Below are 23,896 nucleotides of genomic sequence, written 5' to 3'. Positions count from 1 at the left end.
CGCGTGCACGATCGTCGGAAGATTTTCTACCCTAGCAACACCGGCGGGTCGGCTGTGGAGCCCCCTAGAGTGGCGCCTTCATGGCGCTGAATATATACCCCAGCCGACCCGGCGCCCCCTCAGTTCCTTCTTGCCGGCTACTCCGACAGTGGGGACGGGGGGCGGGTTTGGAATGGATATGAGCAACACATCTCGAAGAACAACAGTTACAACGGTGAGTAACCGTCTTTTCTTCTTCGAGTGCTTGCTCATATCCATTCCATTAGGTGACTCCCAAGCCCAACTTAGGTGGTGGGGTCGGAGTGAGACATTGCTGTGTGCAAAACCGCTGATCCGAAAGCAGCATCGTCTCTGGACTGCTGCACTAGTGCATAGTGAGCTGTAAATGTGTGGACTGATGACCAAACCGCTGCTCTACAAATGTCCTGGATCGGAACATGTGCCAGGAAAGCCGTCGAGGAAGCCTGGGCCCTCGTGGAGTGAGCGGTGAGGTGCGGTGCTGAGACACCTGCCAGGTCATAGCAAGTCCGGATGCAAGACGTAATCCAGGAGGATAGGCATTGTGAGGAGACCGGTGAGCCTTTCATTCGGTCGGCCACTGCAACGAAGAGTTGCGTCGTCTTTCTAAAGTGCTTTGTGCGGTCAATATAGAAGGCCAGGGCCCTGCGTACGTCCAGGGAATGCAAACGTTGATCCTGGCGAGTGGCATGTGGTTTAGGATGAAAGACCGGGAGAAATATATCCTGGTTGATATGAAAAGGAGAAACCACCTTAGGGAGAAAGGCAGGATGTGGACGAAGCTGCACTTTATCCTTATGAAAAACTGTGTAAGGGGGCTCAGATGTAAGCGCCCTGAGTTCAGAAACGCGCCTTGCTGAGGTGATGGCTACGAGGAAGGCTGTCTTCCAGGACAGGTACAGAAGTGAACAGGTGGCCAGTGGCTCGAATGGAGGACCTGTGAGCTTGGAAAGAACCAGGTTGAGGTCCCACATCGGAACGGGCTGACGTTGCTGTGGGTACATCCGGTCTAAGCCCTTGAGGAATCTAACGACCATCGGGTTAGAGAATACCGAAGACGTGAGTTCCCCTGGGTGAAAGGCTGATATAGCGGCCAGGTGAACTCTAATTGAAGATATCGCCAACCCTTGCTGTTTTAGGGAGAGGAGATATTCCAATATGAGAGGAATAGGCGCCTGTAACGGGGACGTGGCTCGTTGTTCGCACCAACAGGAGAACCGCTTCCACTTGGCCAAGTATGTGGTCCGTGTTGAGGGCTTCCTACTGCTCAACAGAATCTGTTGGACAGAGTGCGAGCACTGCTGCTCTGCCTGGGTGAACCATGGAGCAGCCACGCCGTGAGGTGGAGTGATTGCAGGTCGGGGTGACGCAGGCGGCCGTGGTCCTGAGAGATGAGATCCGGGCATAATGGAAGCGGGATCGGTGTCTGAACCGAGAGCTCCAACAACGTGGTGTACCAATGTTGTCTCGGCCACGCTGGGGCGATCAGAATCACCTGTGCCTGGTCTCTGCGCAATTTGAGCAGTACCTTGTGGACCAGAGGAAACGGAGGGAAGGCATAAAACAGGTGGTCTTTCCAGGGAAGGAGAAACGCATCCGAGAGGGAGCCCGGAGCTCGACCTTGCAGGGAGCAGAACACGTGGCACTTCCTGTTGTCTCGAGATGCAAACAGGTCTATCTGGGGAAACCCCCACTTCTGGAAAACGGAATGTATGATGTCCGGACGGATAGACCACTCATGCGCCTGAAAGGACCTGCTGAGTCGGTCCGCTAAAGTGTTCTGGACTCCAGGGAGGAACGATGCCGTGAGATGGATTGAGTGGGCGATGCAGAAGTCCCACAGGCGAATGGCCTCTTGGCATAGAATTGACGAACGTGCTCCTCCTTGCTTGTTGATGTAAAACATGGCCGTGGTGTTGTTGATGAGAACTAACACACAGCGGCCACGTAGGAGGTTGAGAAATGCCTGGCACGCCAGGCGCACCGCCATCAGCTCCCGAACATTGATGTGCAGAGCTATCTGGGGTGCAGTCCACAGGCCCTGGGTATGGTGTTCGTTCGGTGTTCGCCCCAACCCAGAGACGAAGCGTCTGTGACCAGGTGCAGAGAGGGTTGTGGGGCGTGAAATGGCATCCCCTCGCAAACCACCTTGTGATCTAGCCACCAGGTGAGGGAGGTCAGGACCGAGTTCGGGACCGTGACCACCATGTTCAGGCTGTCCCGATGTGGGCGGTATATTGATGACACCCAGGTCTGGAGTGGGCGAAGCCGAAGTCTGGCATGCCTGGTTACGTACGTGCAGGAAGCCATGTGACCCAGCAGGGTAAGGCACGACCTCACCGTGGTAGTTGGGAAGGCCTTGAGCCGTTGAATGAGGCTCGTGATGGTGCAAAAGCGGTTGTCTGGCAGGATGGCTTGTGCACGCCTGGAGTCTAGAACTGCGCCGATTAATTCTATTCTCTGGGTAGGTTCTAGAGTGGAGTCCTTGTTGAGTAGGATGCCCAACTCGTTGAATGTGTGCACTATTATGTGGACGTGAGCTCGAACTTGCTCTTTGGTGCGACCGCGTACCAGCCAGTCGTCTAGGTACGGGAACACCTGTATCCCTTGCCGACGAAGGTACGCTGCCACGACAGCCATACATTTCGTGAACACCCTTGGGGCCGAGGATAGGCCGAAGGGAAGGACTGCAAATTGGTAGTGCACCTTGCTTACCACGAACCGCAGGAAGCGTCTGTGAGGTGGGTAAATTGCGATGTGAAAGTATGCATCTTTCATGTCGAGGGCGGCGAACCAGTCTCCAGGATCGAGGGAAGGAATAATGGTCCCCAAAGAGACCATGCGGAACTTCAACTTTACTACGAATTTGTTGAGTCCGCGCAAGTCCAAGATGGGTCGCAGACCTCCTTTGGACTTGGGAATGAGGAAGTAACTGTAACCCTTCTGCCCATCTAAGTTGGCAGCAACAAGGGCCGGGTTCTGTATCTAGGGGTTCCGTTTCAATAACGCAATGCAAAACCGGCTCGAGCCCCCACCCAGTGACCTGGGACAATTACATACCACCCCCTGGGCGCCTCTAAGAGGCAATACTTCCCCTCTCGCAAGCACAGAGTCTGAGTGTAACAGAAAATGTTTAATAACATGAGGTAAACAACATCAGCGTTAAATTGGAAAAACACCACAAACAGGCTTCATGAGCAAAAAAAACTCACCCCAGCAAATTGGGCTGTGTCCTTTCCCTTGGGTTCTTGAAACCAGCAACCCAAGGATCACCAAAGTCCCAAAAGTCCAACAACCCCCCAAAGTCTCTTGGGTCCAGCAACCCAAGGATCACCAAAGTCCCCAAAGTCCAACAACCCCCCAAAGTCTCTGTCCCTGGTCAGTGCAGCCCCAGAGTTCAAGCAGGGGGGGGGGGGGGAGGCACACAGGGTGTTAAGGGGCACCTTACGTGATCCAAGGCTGACCGGCTGCCTCTCCGTGGGGTTCCGCCGCAGCCTTCTCCACGAGCCGCTCCACTCCACCAGCTGTCCCAGGAGCCGCTCCCGCCATCCACGAGCTGCTCTGGTAGCTGCTCCGCTCTGCTCACCGACCTGTGAGCCACTCAGCTCTGCTCCACTTCAGCCGTTCCTTGGGCCGCTCCCACAAGGCTCCGCTCCGCCCTGCTCACCGACCTGTGAGTCGCTCAGCTCAGCTCCGCTCCGCTCCGCTCCAACCGTCCCCATGAGGCTCCACTCTGCTAGCTGCTTCGCCAGCCGCTTAGCAATATAGCTTCAGGCTCCCCCACTAGTTAGCACAGCCTCAGTGATCTCAGCTCTTTTGTGATTTCAGCTCATAGTAGGGGAGCCCCAGTGCTAGTGCACCATTGGCCCAAAGTGAATTCAGCTCAGCAGTCTGTAATTAGACTTCTAATGGAATCAAAGTTAGCTCTGACATTCAACAGTGGAGAGAGGAGGTAGTGCAATTGGTGTTTCAACCCCTCGGGGAGGGGGCCATACCATCAGGTACAAATACCTGTCCCCATCCTCTCTCCATTCACTGGCTTTTGTAACCCATGCCCCTTGTCAAGCAAGTGCTACTTAGGTAATGGTGATGGACTCACTCAGTCCTTCTGTCATACAACAGGTTCACTGCCCTTGATTCACAGAATCAGGGTAACAAAACTTTATTCTTCCTGCCCCAATAACAAAGAAACTGGGGATCCCACACCAGCCAAAGTAACCACTTTGAGTTGCTGTTGTTTCATGCCAGGCGAGTGGGTGTGCCTATGCAAACAAGATCAGCCCCTGGAGTTCTTTTCCACACTCGCCATAATTCACCACCAGATGTCAGGGTAGAGCTCATCCTGACTCTGCTTACATAACGGGAATAGAATCCCCTGCCCCTTAACTCCACTGGAACCTCCTCTATGGCCCCCATAGCAAGGAGCGTGGAAACTTCCTGTATAAGAAGTTGCTCGTGAGAAGGGTCCCTGAAGAGGGACGGGGAAGGGGGGGAGGAGGGGGGGATTGAAGAAAACTGGATAGCATATCCCCTGTCCACCATGCGAAGGACCCAACGGTCCGAAGTTATAAGGGACCAGGCACGGTGGAAATGGGAAAGGCGATCCCGAAAGGAGGGGGCTGGATCCTGGGGGATGACTGGGGCGCCGTCCTCGACCGCACCTTCAAAAGTTCTGCCTGGGGCCTGAAGGTGGTCTAGGTGGCCCCTGGTTCTGACCGGGTTGAGGGCCGGTCCACCTTCGTCTACCACCTCGCCCTCGCCTCCGGGCCGAGTCCTGTCTCTGACGAGGCGGGGGGGGGTAGAAGCGCTGAGGCTGCGGCCTAAATGGCCTGCGCTGAGTGCCCACAACATGCATCCCCAGGGAACGCATGATTGTCCTGGAGTCCTTGAGGCTCTGCAGGCGAGAGTCCGTCTTTTCTGAAAACAACCCTTGTCCTTCGAAGGGCAGATCCTGCAGGGTTTGCTGCAGTTCCTGAGGCAGACCCGAAACCTGGAGCCAGGAGATCCTCTGCATAGCGATACCTGAGGCCAGGGTTCTCGCAGCAGAGTCCGCTATGTCTAAGGAGGCCTGTAAGGAGGTCCGAGCCACCTTCTTACCCTCCTCTACCAGGGCTCCAAACTCCTCCCTGGACTCTTGGGGAACCAACTCCTTGAACTTCCCCATAGAGTTCCAGGACTTAAAGTTATAGCGGCTCAAGAGCGCCTGCTGGTTAGCCGCTCTAAGTTGCAGCCCTCCGGCTGAGTAAACTTTACGGCCGAACAAATCAAGGCGCTTAGCCTCCTTCGATTTGGGCGCTGCGGCCTGCTGACCGTGGCGCTCCCTTGCGTTCACTGATGCCACCACCAGTGAACACGGCTGGGGGTGGGTATACAAGTACCCGTAGTCTTTGGACGGAACAAAGTATTTCCTTTCCACCCCTCTCGCTGTGGGTGGGATAGAGGCAGGAGTTTGCCATATCGTAGTTGCATTGGCTTGTATCGTGCGGATCAGGGGTAACGCCACCCTCGATGGGGCATCCGCTCCGAGGATATTCACGATGGGGTCCTGCACCTCCACTATCTCCTCCGCCTGCAGGTCCATATTACGGGCCATCCTACGCAGGAGATCCTGGTGAGCCCGAAGATCTATTGGAGGTGGACCTGTGCACGATGTGCCCGCCACTGCCTCATCCGGAGAGGAAGAGGAAGATGCCTCCGGTGGTACAGGATCCAAGGGAGGGTCCTGGTCTCCCTGCTCCTGGGCCGGAGCATCACCTGCGCTTGGGTCCAGGGCGTCAGGTGGTGCGGACACGGAAGCCTCCATGCCCCCTGGCGGAGGCCGAGAGATGGTGGACTCCGGGGCCCTTCTAACGGAGTGACCTGAGCGAGAGGTCGAAGCTATTGGAGCCCCTTGCGCCTGATGGTACGCCCACGGGGTCCAAAACGACCAGTGAGATGGGCCATGAGAATGGTCCTCTGTTATCTCCTGCCAACGGCCCAAGTCCTGTTCCTCAGCTTGCCCCTGAGGGGGGTATGCCGATCTCGATAGGTCCTCCGAGGAGCGAGACACCGATCTCGATGGCCATGGCGGTGCCGAGAGAGTCGAGACGATTCCCGTGGGCTGCGGTGCCGCACGGTGCCGGTTCGGAGATGATCTATCTCTACGCGGTGCCGGCGAACGGTGCCGGGACCGCGATCGGTGCCGATGACCTCGTCGGTGCCGGGAGTCGGATCTGGACCTCGACGAGGACCTGGAATATGCCCGGTGCCGGGAGCGGCCTCTCGACGTCGAGCGTCGACCGGAGCGGTGCCGAGAACTACGTCTCGACGTTGATCGGTGCCGACGATCATAGCGGTGCCGAGACGTAGAGCGGTGCCGCGACGAAGATCTTGGCCGCGAGTACGACCGGTGCCGAGGTGATATTCGGCGCCGGGACTGCGAGCGGCGTGGGGACCTGCTTCGGGACCTGGACCGGTGCCGAGGTTCCAGCCCTTGCGATGGAGGGCGCATCAAGGCAGGTTTCCCCCTCGACTGGACCGGGCGAGTCAACGGTGCCGTCGGTGCCGGTGGTTGAGGCGGTGCCGGCTCCGTGAGAGCTATTAAGTCTCTCGCCGCCGCGAAGGTCTCTGGAGTCGACGGGAGGCACTGTATCACCGCCGGTCTCGGTGGAGACGCTATCTGCACCGGACTCAACGGCCTCGGCGCCGGAGTCGACGGTGCTGGAGGCACCTGTTTCCGGTGCTCCACCGGCGGACGCGGCTCTACCCCCGGCACTGGGGGAGCCGGCGTCTTCGGCACGGAGGTCCCCGTCTTATGGGCTTTTTTATGCCCCGGGGATAATGACCGGCGCCGAGGCACTTGCTGTGCTTGCGGTGCCAACGAGGTCCGGTGCCGGGGAGGCTTGTCCGACGCCACTCGCGTGGTCGGCATGGCCGGTGCCGCCGGGGCACTGCGCACCGAGGCGCTAGGTGCCGTGGCCTGACTTGTAGATGGAGCGTCCGGACTAAGTGCCGCCTCCATCAGGAGTTGCCGGAGCCGAAAGTCCCGCTCCTTCTTGGTCCTTGGTCTGAAGGCCTTACAGATCTTGCACTTATCTGTTTGATGGGACTCTCCCAGGCACTTCAGACAGGAGTCGTGCGGGTCGCTCGTGGGCATAGGCTTAGCGCAGGAGGCGCACTGCTTGAAGCCGGGAGCGTTGGGCATGAGCCCGGCCCCGCGGCCGGGGGAGAAAGGGGGAGACGACCCCCTTAATCCCCTGAACTACTATAACAACTAGAACAACTTTTAAAAACTATTTAACTATTTAACTATAAACACTAGAACTATAACTATGACTATAACTGCGAATAACTAAGCTAGGGAGAGTGGAGAACAGCTATGCCGCGCTCCACAGTTCCAACGACCGTCAGGGGTGGTAAGAAGGAACTGAGGGGGCGCCGGGTCGGCTGGGGTATATATTCAGCGCCATGAAGGCGCCACTCTAGGGGGCTCCACAGCCGACCCGCCGGTGTTGCTAGGGTAGAAAATCTTCCGACGATCGTGCACGCGGCGCGCACACACCTAATGGAATGGATATGAGCAAGCACTCGAAGAAGAACTGTTGTTCTTCGAGATGTGTTGCTCATATCCATTCCAATTAGGTGTGTGCACGACACATGCACAGTTCGCCAGAAGGTTTTTCCCTTAGCAGCATCTGTCGGGTCGGCTCTGGAGCCCCCTGGAGTTGCGCCTTCATGGCACCGCATATAGGGCCTTGCCGACCCACCGCCTCTCCAGTTCCTTCTTGCCGGATACTCTGACAGAGGGGAAGGAAGGTGGGTTTGGAATTGATATGAGCAACACATCTCGAAGAACAACAAACAAGAGAAGGAGAGTAACCATTTCTTCTTTGAGTGCTTGCTCATATCGATTCGAATTAGGTGACTCTCAAGCCCTACCAAGGAGGTAGGGTCAGAGTTCATAGAATCGCTGACTGAAGCACAGCCCTGCCGAACACTGCGTTGTTCCTGGTGTGCTGGGTGATGGCATAACGGGAAGTGAAGGTGTAGACCGAGGACCATGTAGCCGCTCTATATATGTCCTGGATCGGTGCCTGGGCCAGGAAGGCTGCTGAAGATGCCTGAGCTCTGGTGGAGTGCGCAGTCAGAGTGGGGGCAGGGACCTTTGCAAGATCGTAACAAACCCAGATACAGGATGTGATCCACAATGATATCCTTTGTGTGGACACTGGGAGGCCTTTCATCCTGTCTGCCACCGCAACAAACAGCTGGTTTGACTTGCGGAATGGCTTAGTTCAATATAAAATGCTAGTGCACGTGGCACATCCAGGGAGCGGAGCCTCTGCTCACAGCTATTGGCATGGGGTTTCGGGAAAAAGACCGAAAGGAATAGGTCTTGGTCAGTGTAGAAATTCGAGACCACCTTTGGGAGGAACGCCAGGTGAGGTCGCAGTTGCACCTTATCTTTGTAAAGCATGGTCTATGAAGGGTCAGATGCGAGAGCCTTGAGCTCCAACACCCTTCTGGCTGATGTTATTGCAACCAAAAAGGCCACCTTATAGGAGAGGTAGAGAGGTAAACATGTCATGGGGCTCGAACAAGGCCCCATCAGCCTCAAGAGTACCAAGTTAAGGTCTCAAGCGCCGAATATGAGGATATTATCTGTCCAACCCCTTGAGGAACCGCTGCACCATTTGGTTAGTGAAGATGGAGCGGCCATGCTCTCCTAGGTGAAAAGCTGAGATGTCAGCCAGGCGAATCTTTATCGAGGAGTGAGACAAGCACTGCTGTTTCAACTTTAGGAGGTAGACCAAGATTAGGGGACAATTGTGTCGGAGGGATATGGCTCTGCGAGCACCAAATCGCGAATTTTTTCCAGTTGGCTAGGTAAGTAGCTCAGAAGAACCTCTCTAACTGGGTCTGAGCAAGTGAGCTCTAGCGGGTTCAACCATGCAGCTTCCAGGACGAGAGATGGAGAGACTCGAGATTGGAGTACTGAAGCTTTCCGTGATGTTGAGTGATGAGGTCCAGAACTAGCGGTAGAGTGATTGGAATGTTCACTGATAACTCCAGTAGCATTGGGAAGGGTAACCACTATGTGTCTACTCGGTGATACACAGATGCCAGCCAAGCTTGGAGAGGTCTGAGCCTTGCATGTGGCACTATATACATGCAACATGCCATGTGACCTAGGAGTTTTAAGCAACTCCTTGCCATGGTAAGGTCCGGAGGTCTTGTATAATGTCGTCAATGGCCTGGAAGCGGGATTGAGGTAGGAACGCTCTGGCCTGTCTCAAGTCTAGCACCGCCCCTCTGAACTCTATTCTCTGAGTTGGGGTGAGCGTTGACTTTTGAGTGTTTAGGAGGAGGCCCAATGTGCTGAAGGTGGATCTTATGAGAGTGACCTGTTGATCCACTTGTGTTCTGGACCAGCCCTTGACTAGCCAGCCGTCGAGGTATGGAAATACCTGAACCTGCCTGTTCCTCGGAAAAGCGGCCACAACCAACATACATTTGGAGAACACCTGAGGTGCCAATGATAGGCCAAACAGTAATACTGTGAATTGGTAGTGGGAACTCCCAACTGCGAACCTTAAGAAGCGCCTGTGGGGCAGGATTATTGCAATGTGGAAGTATGCGTCCTTCAAGTCAAGGGCGGCATACCAATCTCCTGGATCCAGGGACGGGATGATAGTGGTCTAAGAGACCATACGAAACTTTAGTTTCTTCATGAACCTTTTGAGATTGTGCAGGTCCAAAATTGGTCTGCGGCCCGCCTTTTGCTTTCGGTATTAGGAAATACCAGGAGTAAAAACCCTTTCCCCTGAGCTCCAGCAGAACCTCCTCCACAGCCCCCACTGATAGGAGGGTTTGCACCTCCTGGATGAGGAGTTGCTCATGAGAAGGGTCCCTGAGAGGGAAGGGGAAGGGGAAGGGGAAGAAAGAGAATTGGAGAGAATATCCCATTTCTACTGTGCAGAGGACCCAACGGTCTGAGGTGATTTAGGACCATGCTCGGTATAAATGGGACAGACGTGCCGAAAATGGGAAAGAAGGATCCAGTTGGGAGGTTGGTATAACGCCCTCGGGTGCATCCTCAAAAGATCTGCATAGGGCCTGGTGGTTGCCTGGACGACCCAGATCCCCGGTTGTTCAGGGGTTGGGGTTGGCGACGGCGGTTCTGATTTCTAGGTCGCCTGCGGTTCCGGTCCTGCCTAGATTGCCCCATGTATGGTCATGTCTTGGGCTGAGGCCTAAATTGTCTACGTTGGGTGGCAGGCATGTGCAGCCCCAGTGATCTCAGAGTGGCTCATGAGTCTTTCAAACTGTGGAGTCTCGAGTCTGTTTTTTCTGAAAATAACGTGGCCCCCTTGAATGGGAGATCCTGGATTGTCTGTTGGACCTCCCCGGGAAGGCCCGAGGCCTGCAGCCATGAGCAACGGCACATTGTGATGCCCGAGGACATCACTCGCATTGCAGTCCACCAAGTCTAACGCCATTTGCAGCGACGTCCTGGCGACCGTCTTGCCTTTATCCACTAGAGCTGAGAATTCCGGCTTAGAGTCCGTGGGACAAGGTCCAAAAATCTGTACATTGCATCTCATGACTTAAAGTTATAATGGCTAAGGATCGCTTGCTGGTTCACGATCTGGAGCTGGAGCCCTCTGGTGGAGTATCGCTTTCTCCCGAAGAGGTCCAGCTTCTTTGCATCCTTAGCTCGAGGAGTAAGCTCTTGCTGCCCTTGCCCCTCCCTCTCATTGACAGCCGCCACCACCAACCAGTCCGATGGGGGTGGGTGAACAAATATTCGTAGCCCTTGGAGGGCACAAAGTACTTCCTCTCAACTCCTTTAGCTGTAGGAGCCAGAGAGGATGGTGTTTGCCAGAGTTTGTGTGTTCTCCTGAATGGTGTTTATCAGGGGAAGGGCCACACTCTTAGATCCTGCCGGAGATACAAAGTCCACCATTGGGTCTGACACCTTGGTGACCTCTTCCATCTGTGTCCTGAGGTTCTGAGCGACCCGCCCCAGAAGTTCAAGGTGGGCTCTGCTGTCGGGACGGGGAGGCTCCGAGGATGTTCCTGCCACTGCCTCATCTGGCGATGATTAGGAGCCCTGAACATCGGAGTGCCCCTCTTGCCCAACTGGCTCCTCAAAATGCTACAGCTCTGGCCCCAAATCGGAGTCCAGGTTGGTGCCGGCCAGGCTACCGGCCATGGCGCTGGTTGCAGTACCTTCCGTGGTACTGATCGTAGCCACAGTGCCAGGTACGGTGCTGCCGGGTACAGTGCCGGGTGCGGCGCTGGTCCTGCTTTGGGTGCCGGGCGTGGTACCGATTGTGGCGCTAGAGCCAGTAGAAAAGGAATGTGCCGAGGCAGACCCCTGGGACTGTTGGTAAGCCACCAGATCCAGAAGAGCCACTGAGTTTGAGTCATCCCCGCTGTCTGGGAGTGCCAGCAGCCATGGCGCCGGCTTCTCCAGGACACACATGAGTCCGTGTCTTATTCGGACGCCGATGAGTCCGCATGCGGAGACCATGGTGGCACTATGCCCATCAGTGCCGGGGACCGGTGCTGGGGCGATAGAGACCATTGCCGAGTCATAGCCGGCTTGCCCTTGGACTTCACTGGTGGCCTCAGTCATTTGGGGACTCGGGACCGGTGCCGTAAAACTGTGATCGGGAGAGTGTGGACCTGTCAGAGTTATCAGGTCCTGCGCCGCCTCATAAGTTTTGGGTGTGGAAAGGAGGTCCAAATCTTCCACCTGTGGCTCCCCAGTGGCACTGAACTCAACGGTCCCTCCTGTGGGCCAGGAGTCAATGGTGCCGACTGTTGAGCTGGAGGGGAAGTGCGGTCTTGCATCAGTTACTCTCCCTTGGGTGGTTCCCGTTCCCTCGCACGGGAAGGAGAGTGCCCTCTATCATTCTTCCTGTGCTGTTTCTTTGAGACTGGAGACCGTGAGCGGTGCCGAGACTGATCCTGCGCCATGCTCGGCGCTGGGGAGTGCCGGTGCCGAGGGTCTCTGACCCCAGAGTTGTTCCTCAGCTCCTCCCGGACCAAAGCCGGCGTGCTGCGCACCGACGCTGAATGTCCAGGGGGCTCGACTCAGACTGAGGGTGGAGAGTTCCTTCCATTAGCAGTAACTTGAATCTCTTTCTTCGTGCGGGGGGCGAAAACTCCTACAGATCTTACACCTGTCCGTTTGATAGGACCTCCCCTAAGCACTTTAGACAAGCCAAGCGTGGGTCGCCCTTGGGCATAGACTTCTGGCAAACCCCACATGGCTTAAACCCCTGGGTCCGAGGCCTGCCCTGGGCCCAGGAGAGGGACAGGAAATGGGGGAGGGAAACACCCCCCCATACCCCAAGTCCAAATATCTAACAACTTTTTTTTAAACTAACTATTTACAGAAAACTACGCTAGAGGATCGCTTGTTGAACACGAGAGATGAAATGCTCCCACGACCTGTCACTGAGGGTAAGAAGGAACTGGAGAGGCAGCGGGGCCCTATATGCAGCACCATGAAGGGGTGACTCCAGGTGACCCGACAGATGCTGCTGGGGAAAAAACTTCCGGCGAACTGTGCATGCGGTGCGCACACACCTGATTGGCATGGATATGAGCAAGCACTCGAAAAACGACCTCTTTCCATCTTTTGGGTTGTCTTGCGAGGAACCCCAGGAGAGGATGAACCACCTCTCCTTCTTGGAGAGGAGTCAGAGTCCAGCGGTCTATCCTGGGCTTCCGCAAGGTTGGTGGACAAATGAGGATGGACAGAGCTATCTGGCACTGGTTTCGTTGCCAAAGCAAGCCTCATGGCTTGTTCAAGGAGGTCCTGCTGGAAGAACAGATCCCTGGCAATCTCCGCTCACTTTTTGAAGGTGTGGCAGATGTTACACCTCTCTTTGATGTGTCCCTCACTGAGGTGCAAGAAAACGTGTGTCGGGGTCACTGTTACAACTAGTAACCCGACACAAAAGGCAGTGCTTGAAGCCTGTAAAGTGCTGCATGCCGTCCGTGCTCCACATCCCACTAAGCCCAACTAGTAACTCTTAAATAAAAAACTGGAAAGCTTTAAATAAAACCTAACTACAGGTACTAACTGCTACTTATTACAAACTATTTTCAGGAAGAAGCTAAACTAGCTATGAGCAGCAAAACAAAGTAAGAACTACATGGGGAATTCTGACTGTGGCCACTGGCCATTAGACGGAACTGAGGGGGACTAGGGTGGTACTACGAGGAGGTGTGGGGCACTGCCATGATGAGTGTGACACTGGCAGACCAGGTGTCAGCTTATGCCAAGGTCCCCATGCCAGTATGAAAAACTGACAAATACATACCTCGAATCAGTCTGGCTCACCTGTGTGTTAGTATTGTTAGAATAAGTATTAGAATGATAAGAATGTGTTTAGTGTTTAGACTTGACTGAATGCTTGTGAACTGCTGCCTGCATTAATCCGACTTATAACATCTGTATCTGATATCGTAAGGTAATAGTTGAGTGGTTGTGTTGGGAGCCTCTGAAGCTGTGTAAATCACCAGATAGGAGAGAGACATTAACTAGTGTGAAGTGCTGGTCTCCAGCAGGTGTTACATCCTGCCCAACAGGGAAGGTTCATCAACACCAGACAGACTATTGTAGAACATTAAAGAGAAGAAAAGGCATTGTGTTGTTTTGCCCTCCTCACACCATGAAGATGAGTCATGCAAGTGAATTCCTCCCCTCAGCTGAGTTGGCAGCTAAGAGTACAAGGGAGGAGAGAGATAAAAACCCCTACCGAGAAGGAACTATATCTCTGTGCTGCTTGGACTCTAGTGGGCAAGGTTTCTGGGCATAAGCAAAGGATCCCCCGCTGCTTAGCCTGGATTAGCCCTAAAGAACACATAGAGCTTGCTTATTACAGAAGCTTCTATTACCTTTTGAAACGCAAGATTAGAAATCATTTGTGTGCATATATATTTACTTGCTTTAATCCTGTAAATAACTTATTTCCTTTTCCTATATAATAAATCTTAATATAGTTTATTATAGGATTGGCTACAAGCAGGGCTGACTGGGGGGTGGAGGAGAAGCCGGCCCAGTCCCCCCCCCCCCCCCCCCATCGGCCCTGTTTAGCCAGTCCGCCCTTGCTGGGGGGCCCGAAAATTTTTTTTCACAGGGGCCCGAACCCGTTCTCGGCAGCCCTGGCTACAAGCATTGTCTTTGGTGTGAGATCTAAGATGCAACTGACCTGTGGTAAGTGACTGGTCCTTTGGGACTGGAAGTAACCTGAATATTACTATGATTCTTGGTGTAAGGGACCACCTATCACAAAGGTAGGTGAGACAGTTTCGAGTGCCCAACAGGACTGTCACTCCATGGTTAGGCTGTTATAGTGCCTGAGGAGTTTATAGTTGATAATTGGTTGGTGAAATTTAAGTATAAAACTCATAACCAATTTGGGATCTGTGACCTGGTTCCCAGCAGTCTGCCCTGAGGTTGCCTGCAGTAACTCAAGACGTGAGAACCAGTTTGACAATAGGTAATGCTGCAAAAAACTTCTGGCTCTGGTACACTGCATATGCACATACCTGAGTGGAATACACATCTGAATCCATTCAAAGAAGAACAATTGTTCTCCATGTCCACCAAGAGTAGGACAAGAAGTAATTGGCTTAGTTTGCAGCAAGGAAGATTTAGGTTAGATATTAAGAAAATCTTTCTAACTCTAAAGATAGATAAGCAATGGAACAGATTATCTATGGAGGCTGTGGAATCCCTGTTATTGGAGGTTTTTAGGAGCAGGTTAGACAAACATCTGTCACGGATGGTCTATGTATACTTAATTCTGCCTCAGCGTGGGTGCGGGGGCTAGATCAGTGGTTCTCAACCAGGGGTACATGTACCCCTGGGGGTATGCAGAGGTCTTCCAGGGGGTACATCAACTCATCTAAATATTTGCCTACAACAGACAACATAAAAAGCACTAGCAGGGTCAGTACAAACTAAAATTTCATACAATGGCTTGTTTATATTCTATACACTATACACTGAAATGTAAGTACAATATTTATATTCCAATTGATTTTATAATTATATGATAAAAATGAGATCAGTAAGTTTTCAGTACTAGTGGGTTGTGACACTTTTGTATTTTTATGTCTGATTTTGTAGGCAAGTAGTTTTTAAATGAGATGAAACTTGGGGTGTGCAAGACAAATCAGACTCCTGAAAGGGGTACAGTAGTCTGGAAAAGTTGAGAGCCACTGGACTAGATGACCTCTTGAGGTCCCTTCAGCCCTGGACTTCTATCCTTCTATTCTATGATTTACAGCTCATTCCCCCCACTGCTCACACCAGCCATCTCAGATGGGAACACGGCAGTCATTCTGCCCTGGGACTCTTACTGTTCAGAACCTTGTTGCTGTGGTACTGGACTCAGTCCTGACACAGGAGTAAGCACCCTCTACTGAGTCACTCAAACTACTTGCTGGAGCACAGTGCCCCTAGCACTGCACTAAGGCATTAGGGCAAGTACTGGCTGGGAAGGGAAAATGCTCCCTACTGAATAGAGTGATGTGATTCAACACTACACATCTTAGTGCCGCTCTGGGGCACTGGAGTCAGCACTCATTCTGCAGGGAGAGCAACCTCTACAACAAAACTCAACCTTGCTGGTCCTGTGAGATCCCCCTTTCAGGTAGTTGAAAGCAGCTATCAAATCTCCCTTCAGTCTTCTCTTCTGCAGACTGAATAATCCCAGTTCTCTCAGCCTCTCCTCATAAGTCATGTGCTCCAGCCCCCTAATCATTTTTGTTGCCCTCCGCTGGCCTCTTTCCAATTTTTCCACATCCTTCTTGTAGTGTGGGGCCCAAAACTGGACACAGTACTCCAGACGAGGCCTCACCAGTGCCGAAAAGAGGGGAACGATCACGTCCCTCGATCTGCTGGCAATGCTCCGACTTATACAGCCCAAAAAATGCCATTAGCCTTCTTAGCAACAAGAGCACACTGTTGACTCATATCCACCTTCTCGTCCACTGTGACCCCTAGGTCCTTTTCTGCAGAACTGCTGCCTAGCTGCTCGGTCCCCAGTCTGTAGCATTGCATGGGATTCTTTCATCCTAAGTGCAGGACTCTGCACTTGTCCTTGTTGAACCTCATCAGGTTTCTTTTGGCCCAATCCTCCAATTTGTCTAGGTCCCTCTGTATCCTATTCCTACCCTCCAGCATATCTACCTCCAGCTTATCTACCAAATCCTGTGCTAGATATCTCAAGAGTCTCCTCAGTCTTTTCTCCCAGTCTGTGATCTTGCCTGTTTTTGAGGAATTTCTTTTGGACATTACTGGTAGTTCCTCTGCTGGGTCAGAACTGCCCACTGCTGCAGAGAATAAAGTGCACTGCCTTCCATTGGTGTAGAGATGGGAGATTTGTGTAGAGATGGGAGAATGAGCTAATGAGAGGGTAAACAACTGAACAAGTTTGGCAGTAGATAGATCAATTGGTGGGAGCGTAGAGGGGTTCCGGGTCTGGCCAGGGGGAAACAGGAACCTACTTACTAGGGCATCAAAGATGAGTGTATCATAGACATCCGTGGCTGAATTCTCCATCATAATTGAAAACAAGGCATCCAGGGTGTCCTGAAGGAACTGGGGGAGACACAAGAAGAGTAGGAGCCTGAGTGATAACCCCTAGTATGATCCCTGACCCATCCCAAATGCCATCTCAGCCCAAAGGAAAGAAAAGCAAAAGGTTACTTACGTGTACAGTAACTTGAGTTCGAGATGTTTTGCCCCTGTGGGTGCTCCACCATAGGATGAGCACAGGCCTGTCTGCTTTTCACTAGAGACAGTACAGCAGTGTCTGTGGGCCCAAGTCTTCACACAGCAACTCCTTGTGCTTCCATACAAGGGCATATAGGGAGGCACGGCCCTGTCACCACTCAATTCCTTCTCAATTGCAAAGCCGGAGTTTCTGCAGCAGAGAGGGAGGAGGGAGGGAGGTGGAGCACCCATAGGGTCAAAACATCTCAAAGAACTCAAGTTACTGGACAGGGGAGTAACCTCTCCTTCTCTGAGTACATGTCCCTGTGGTGCTCCACCATAGGCGATACCTGTGCAGTAACTGAACACGGAGGTGGATGCTGAGGAAGCAGCTCCAAGGCAGTGTGGAGGACTGTGTCACCAAACATGTCAGCTCCAGAAGCAGGTAAGACAGTGTAATGCTTGGCAAAGTATGGACAGAGGACTAAGTTGCAGTCCTGCAGAGTTCAACTATGGGAACATCTTTCACGAGGGCTATAGATGTGGACTGAGCCCTAGTGGAGTCTGCTGTCACTCTGTGAGGAGGTGGTATTCCAGCAGTCTCACAGCACATTAAGATGCAACCCAAGACCCACTTTGTCAGTCTTCATGTGGAAATGGACTGTCATGTCATCCTCTCTGCAAAAGATACAAATAGTCTGGGAGAGGCCCTGAAGGTCTTAGTCCTGCGCAGGTAGAAGCCGGGAGCCCTACTAAGATCTAATGTAGATAGGCTGGTTTCCTCCCTGGAGGCATGAGGCTTTGGACAGAACACTGGTACACAGATTTCCTGGTTAATATGGTATTCCAAAGAGGCCTTAGGGAGGAAGCTAGAATGGGAACTGTTGTGATAACCTTTACCTACTTTTCACCAGTTCACCTTACAATTAAAGTAAATGTGTAGGCCCAGTTATCAAAACACGTAGTGTAACCTCATCTTTGTAGAAAGTAGCAAATGGTGGGTCTGCCATGAGAGCACCCAGTTCTTCCATTTGTCTAGCTGAAGTGATGGCTATACAGAATGAAATATTGAGGGAGAGGTGGAGGAGAGAGCAGGTAGCCATAGTTTCAAAAAGGGGGTTTCCTCAGGTCATTGAGAACCACATTAAGGTCCCACTGGGGGCCCTGGCTCTGTACAGGAGGCAACAAGTTGTATGAGCCCGTAAGGAATCTGGTCGTAGGAGGATGGGCAAAAACTGAGAAGCCCTTGGTGGGCAAGTGGAAAACCACAATGGTGGCCAAATGTACTCTGACTGAACTCATTCATAAACCCTGTGGCTTTAAATCCAACAAGTTATCTAGGATCTTGTAAAGCAGAGCTCTTTATGCTTGAGAAGAGGAGTGAAGAGAACACCTGGAATGGAAGCATTTCCACTTCTGAAGGTAAGTTTTGCAAGTAGTAGGTTTCCAGCTAGATAGGAGAATTGACTGGACAGGTTATCTCCATGCCAAGAGCCATCTAGGAACCATTCTCTCAGGTTTAAGGATAAGGAATTGGGATGGATCAGGGTCCCTGAGTTCTGTGGCAGGAGATCCTTCCTGAAGGGAAGGCAGAGAGGCATTGCCACAGAGTTGAAGGAGGTTTGAGTACTTGTCTTGGCCAGGACAGTGCTGAGGAAAATAGGATCGTTGAGCTCCCATTTGTGGTCCTGATGGAAGTACCTGCTGATGGAGTCTGCAATTGTATTCTGGAGGCCTGGCAGAAAAACTGCTGAGATTTCTATCTGATGGGAAATGCACTGGTTCCAGAGTTTTAGCAATTCTATATATAAGGACTGAGATCTTGCTCCATCCTGCCGATTGATATAGTACATTGCTGTCCTGTTGTCCAGTTCTAACCTGGTGGAGTGACCCTGTACGCTGTGAAGGAAGTGTTGGCAAGCATATCCAATCACTCCTAGCTCTAGGAAGTTGATGTGGAGCATGGCCTTTTGTGCAGACTACTTCCCCTGGCTGTGGCCCTTTGGTGTTGAGCCCCCCTTTGCAAAAGTGAGGCATCTGTTGTGAGGATCTTTGAGGGTGGGGAATGTGAGAATGGAGTTCCCATGCAGACCGTCACTGGGAACTCCTTCCACTCCTGACAGAGTCCAGGCCTTTTGGAGGTACCGTGATGCGTTTGGAGAGACTATATCTGTTTGGGGTGTACAGAGTCCTAGCCATGTCAGAAGGCTCCTGAGACACATGAGATGTGAAACATGGAGGCATATATGTGTGTCCCAAGAGTTGTAAGCAGCTCCTTGCAGTTATTTGTGGGCTGCACTGTACTGTCGAAATCAGACTGGACATAGTAGAGAACCACTCCTTGGGCAAGCAGGTGCTGGCAGTTAGACTTCAACAGAGCTACTCTAGACTCTCTATCTTCTGGACCGGAGTCAGTGCAGGCTTCTTCAGCGTGACACAGAAACCCAGGGATTGAAATAGGGGCAGTCCCTTGGAGGTTGCCAACTGAGCCTCTACAGCTGACCAACCCCTGAGGAGCCAGTAGTCCACGTCTGGGAATGCTGTGATGCCCCACCTATGTAGGCAGGCAACTACCAAGAAGAGGACCTTTGTAAAGAGGCTTGGGGCTGTAGAGAGTCCGAAGGGGAGGACTCCATACCGGTAATGATCTGAGCATATTACAAAACATGGGAAATGCTTGAGGGATGGTTACATGAACGTAGGCGTCCAATAGGTCAAAGGGGATGAAACAGTTTCCTGGATCTCGGGATGGAATTATGATGGAATGGGTTTAAATTGCAAGAATCAATGGGCTTACATTGCAGCAAGGGCGGTTTAGGTTGGACATTAGGAAAAACTTCCTAACTGTCAGAGTGGTTAAGCACTGGAATAAATTGTCTAGGGAGGTTGTGGAATCTCCATCATTGGGGATTTTTAAGAGCGGGTTGGACAAACATCTGTCGGGGTGATATAAATAATACTTAGTCCTGCCTTAAATGTATGGGACTGGACTAGCTGACCTCTCAAGGTCCCTTCCAGTTCTATGATTCTATGGCTATCACCACCATTCTGAAGTGCTAAAAAAGGACATGGGTGTTCAAGTTTCTGAGATCAAGGATTGGTCTCCATCCTAATCTTCTTTGAGGACTAGGAAATAGTTGGAATAGAACTCTCTTCCAACAAACTTGTGTAGAACTGGTTTGATCATCCCCAAGAGCAGAAGAGATTGTACCTCCTGCCTTAAGAGCTCCTTGGGAGAATCACAGACTCATAGAATTGGAAAGGACCTTGAGAGGTCATCTAGTCTAGACCCTGTACTCAAGGCAGGACTAAGTCTTACCTAGACCATTCCTGACAGTTGTCTGTCCACCCTGCTCTTAAAAATCTCCAATGACGTGGATTCCAAAACCTTCCTCGGCAATTTATTCCAGTGTTTAATCACCCTGACAGTCAGGAAGTTGTTCCTAATGACCAACCTAAACCGCCTTTGCTGCAATTTGAGCCCATTGCTTCTTGTCCTATCCTCAGAGGATAAGGAGCACAATTTATCACCCTCTTCTTTATGACAACCTTTTACATACTTGAAAGCTTATCATGTCCCCTCTCAGTCTTCTCTCGACTAAACAAACCCAATTTTTTTCAATCTTTCCTCATAGGTCATGTTTTCTAGATCTTTAATCATTTGGTGTTGCTTTTCTCTGGACTTTCTCCAATTTGTCCACATCTTTCCTGAAATGTGGCACCCAGAACTGGACACAATACTACAGTTGAGACCTAATCAGCATGGAGTAGAGCGGAAAAATTACTTCTTGCGTCTTGCTTACAACACTCCTGCTAATACATCCCAGAATGATGTTTGCTTTTTTTGCAACAGCATTACACTGTTGACTCATATTTAGCTTGTGATCCACCCCCAGATTCCTTTCTGCAGTACTCCTTCCAAGGCAGTCATTTCCCATTTTGTATGCATGCAACTGATGGTTCCTTCCTAAGTGCAGTACTTTGCATTTGTCCTTATTGAATTTCATCTTATTTACTTCAGACCATTTCTCCAGTTTGTCAAGACCATTTTGAATTCTAATCCTGTCCTCCAAAGCACTTGCAACCCCTCCCAGCTTGGTATCATCACAAACTTTATAAGTGTACACTCTATGCCATTATCTAAATCATTGATGAAGATATTGAACAGAACCAGACCCAGAAGCTATCCCTGAGGTGCCTCACTTGATATGCATTTCCAGCATGACTGTGAACCACTGATAACTACTCTCTGGGAATGGTTTTCCAATCAGTTATGCATCCACCTTATAGTAGCTCCATTTAGGTTGCATTTCTCTAGTTTGTTTGAGAACATTATGCTAGACAGGATCAAAAGCCTTACTAAAGGCAAGTTATACCACATTTACTGCTTTCCCTCTCTCCACAAGGCTTGCTACCCTGTCAAAGAAAGCTATCAGGTTGGTTTCACATGATTTGTTCTTGACAAATCCATCCTGTTACTTACCACCTTATAAGGGTCCTTGGAGAGGGTCAGGGATGGATAAATAAAGTAGAAGTGGATGCAATAACCCATGCTGACCACCTCTAATATCCTCCTCTAATTTGTCTCAGGTGATCTACTCCCGGGCAGGTAGGAAGTGGAACAGTCAGTTTCCAAAAGAGGGATGGACAGTAGAGTTGTACAGTAGAGGTTCCTGGGGGAAAAGTTGCTCAACGCCTTCAACCAAGGCATCAAAACCATCCCTTATGTAAGGGTGTAGACTGGGTAGTTGTAAAGGGAGGTGGTTTGCTTTTCTGAGGTTTGAATTTCCTCAAAGGCTCCAAAGGGCTAGGAAAGGACTGGTGTGCATAGTATTGGAAAATCTGGAACGTTGTGGAGTTTAAGTTCTGCTAAAATGTCTCTTTGTTGAGGCACATAAATTCCCAGGGACAGTAGCGTTGCTCTTGAATCTGTAAGGATATGGAGTGAGGAGTTTTGGTCGTTCAAAGGCAAGGTCTTCAGTTGTATCAGCAGCACCGAGAACAGTCCACAAGGAGGCTTTTGCAATCAACTAACCCTCAGAGACGAGGGACTGAAATTGGTCTTTTTGTGGCAGGTGTTCAATAAAGTGTGTGAACGTAGAATAATTGCTAAAGACTCATTTTGCCATCAAGGCCTGATGGTTTCCAATTCAAAATTGAAGAGCTACCAATGAGTAGCTCCTCCTGCCCAGTAGGTCTAATCATTTGGACTCTTTGTCTAAAGGAAAAGGTCTAGAATGAGCCTGGCTTTAGTAACGCTTCTCATTGACCAAGTCCACCACCAGGGAATGAGGGGCAGGCTGGTGGAAGAAGTGATCCATTCCCTTCACTTGAATATTTTTTATCTGCCCTCTGGCAGGTTTGGCTGAGTGGTGGCAAGTGTTTGCCATAGAGCACGTGCAGGCAATAACAGTGCCTCAGTAATTGGTAGGGCAAACTTTCCCTCAGGAGCGGGTGGGCTGTGGGGGGGTGATGTTTAAAATGTCCATCAGGGAGTGCTGGGACTCTTGTACCTCTTCTCATGGAATCTGGATGGAGTCTGCCAGGTGTTTCATGAGGTCCTGGAAAGCCTTAAAGTCATCAACGTAAGAGGGCAGTGGTGGCATTACTGCCTCATATGGAGAGGAAGAGGACCTGGCTGAAGGAGGGGAGTTTTCTTCAGTCTGTGGCTCTTATTCGTCTTGTGTTTTTCTCATTACCAAAGGCACGTGGTACCAGGGGATGCTCTATGGTGCCTGTTCATAATGCAGTGGATGTTGGGGTTTGTTTCTAGCTGGCACCCTGTAAAACTGTTCACCGAATTGCTCCCAGGGGTTCCAGGGGTCCCCAAGAATATTCATATCCCCGATGTCAAGGGTGCTTGGTGGGCTCCGGAAGGTCTTCTTCTGTAAACGGACTCAGGAGAGTGTGATGCAGAGCCCTGCACCAAGACCTCAGAGTCAGAAGTATCCTCTCCTGGGTTAAGAGGGGGACCTCAGGCATCAATGCCAGTACCAAGGGTTGGAAGCCCAACCAAGAGTCATGTTGCAGCTGGCGGGGCAGTACCAGAGAAGGAACTCTAGCCGACCACCTTAGTAGGGGAGACTCTGGTTCGTCTGAGACTAGAAGATACTCCAGGGAAAAGGATCTGGAGGGTGGTGGGGGACTATGATAGCCTATGCTCAAAGTCCGAGTCAGTACCAGAGCAGGAAAAATGGATCACTGAGGAGATGGTGAATGTGATACCAGAGAGGTCAACAGAGGGGTTTTCTGACCTTGGAACTGTAAGAAGGCAACAGTAACAGAGCCCGGGGAGTAGTCCTGTATACATCACACTGCTGAGAGGTGTCAGAAGGAACCGAGATAGAAGCTACCCTGAGAATAAAAGACTTCTCCACACAACTACTACTTATGCAGTACTGATGTCTCAGTATCGGTTGCAGTCAGTCTCCCAGGAGTGAGATTTTTTTCATTTCTCTGGAAAGTGAAAGAGGCTTTTTTTCCCTAGAAGGTTTAGTTTCTTGGGCTGCCAACTGGTTTCCAATAGTCACCAAAGTGGCCTGAAATGTTCAGGCCAATGTACCGGGGAGGTGGGAGCAGACCCCTCAGGAACTAGGGATCGTACCATTCGGAGGAACTTCACCCTAGCCTCTCCATCCTTTCTAGACCTGCCTTTAAAAACTGAGCAGACCTTGCACTTTGATGGGATGTGGGTATCTCCAAGACACTGGTGACAGCTAGAGTTGCTAGCAGGTAAAAAACCTGTAGCAGGCCTGGCAAGGCTTAAATGCCAGGTGGGGTTTTCAGCATGACCTGGCATGCCAAAGCACTAACTAAAGTCCTGAAAAAAGGAGTAATCCCCCTTTGAAAGCACAACTGTGCTGAAAGAAAATAAAATGACAAAAATAACCAAAGAACTAAATAAGAACATTTCACAATAAGTGAGAAAGGTGGGAAGCTGGAAAATGCTCTATCTCGAGCTGCAGGTGAGTGGGAGCAGGTCCACTCCTCCCTACATGCCTCATATGGGAGCACGAGGAGCTGCTCTGTGCAGGCTTGGGCCCACAGACTTTACAGTCTCCACTCAAGAGTGCATGGGTGTGCGCGCATCCTACAGTGGAGCACCCATAGGGATATATACTCGAAAAAGAACAGAAACGTACTCCTCAATCCCTG

At 51.4% G+C, this 23,896-nt stretch overlaps 1 protein-coding gene across 1 annotated transcript in view; it reads right to left on the bottom strand.

Annotated features, from left to right (window-relative positions):
- Positions 1 to 23,896, bottom strand: part of LOC135984063 (dedicator of cytokinesis protein 2-like) — a 202,590-nt gene that overhangs the window by 88,204 nt on the left and 90,490 nt on the right. Inside the window, exon 20 of the mRNA XM_065598501.1 lies at positions 16,538 to 16,627. Coding sequence (XP_065454573.1) covers positions 16,538 to 16,627 — 90 coding nt within the window. The remainder of the gene's footprint in view (positions 1 to 16,537; positions 16,628 to 23,896) is intronic.

Source organism: Chrysemys picta, chromosome 5 (assembly GCF_011386835.1).
Source record: "Chrysemys picta bellii isolate R12L10 chromosome 5, ASM1138683v2, whole genome shotgun sequence".
Taxonomy (NCBI): domain Eukaryota; kingdom Metazoa; phylum Chordata; order Testudines; family Emydidae; genus Chrysemys; species Chrysemys picta.
The sequence above is the reverse complement of the archived record's forward strand: the minus strand, read 5'-3'. Positions and strand labels throughout refer to the sequence as shown.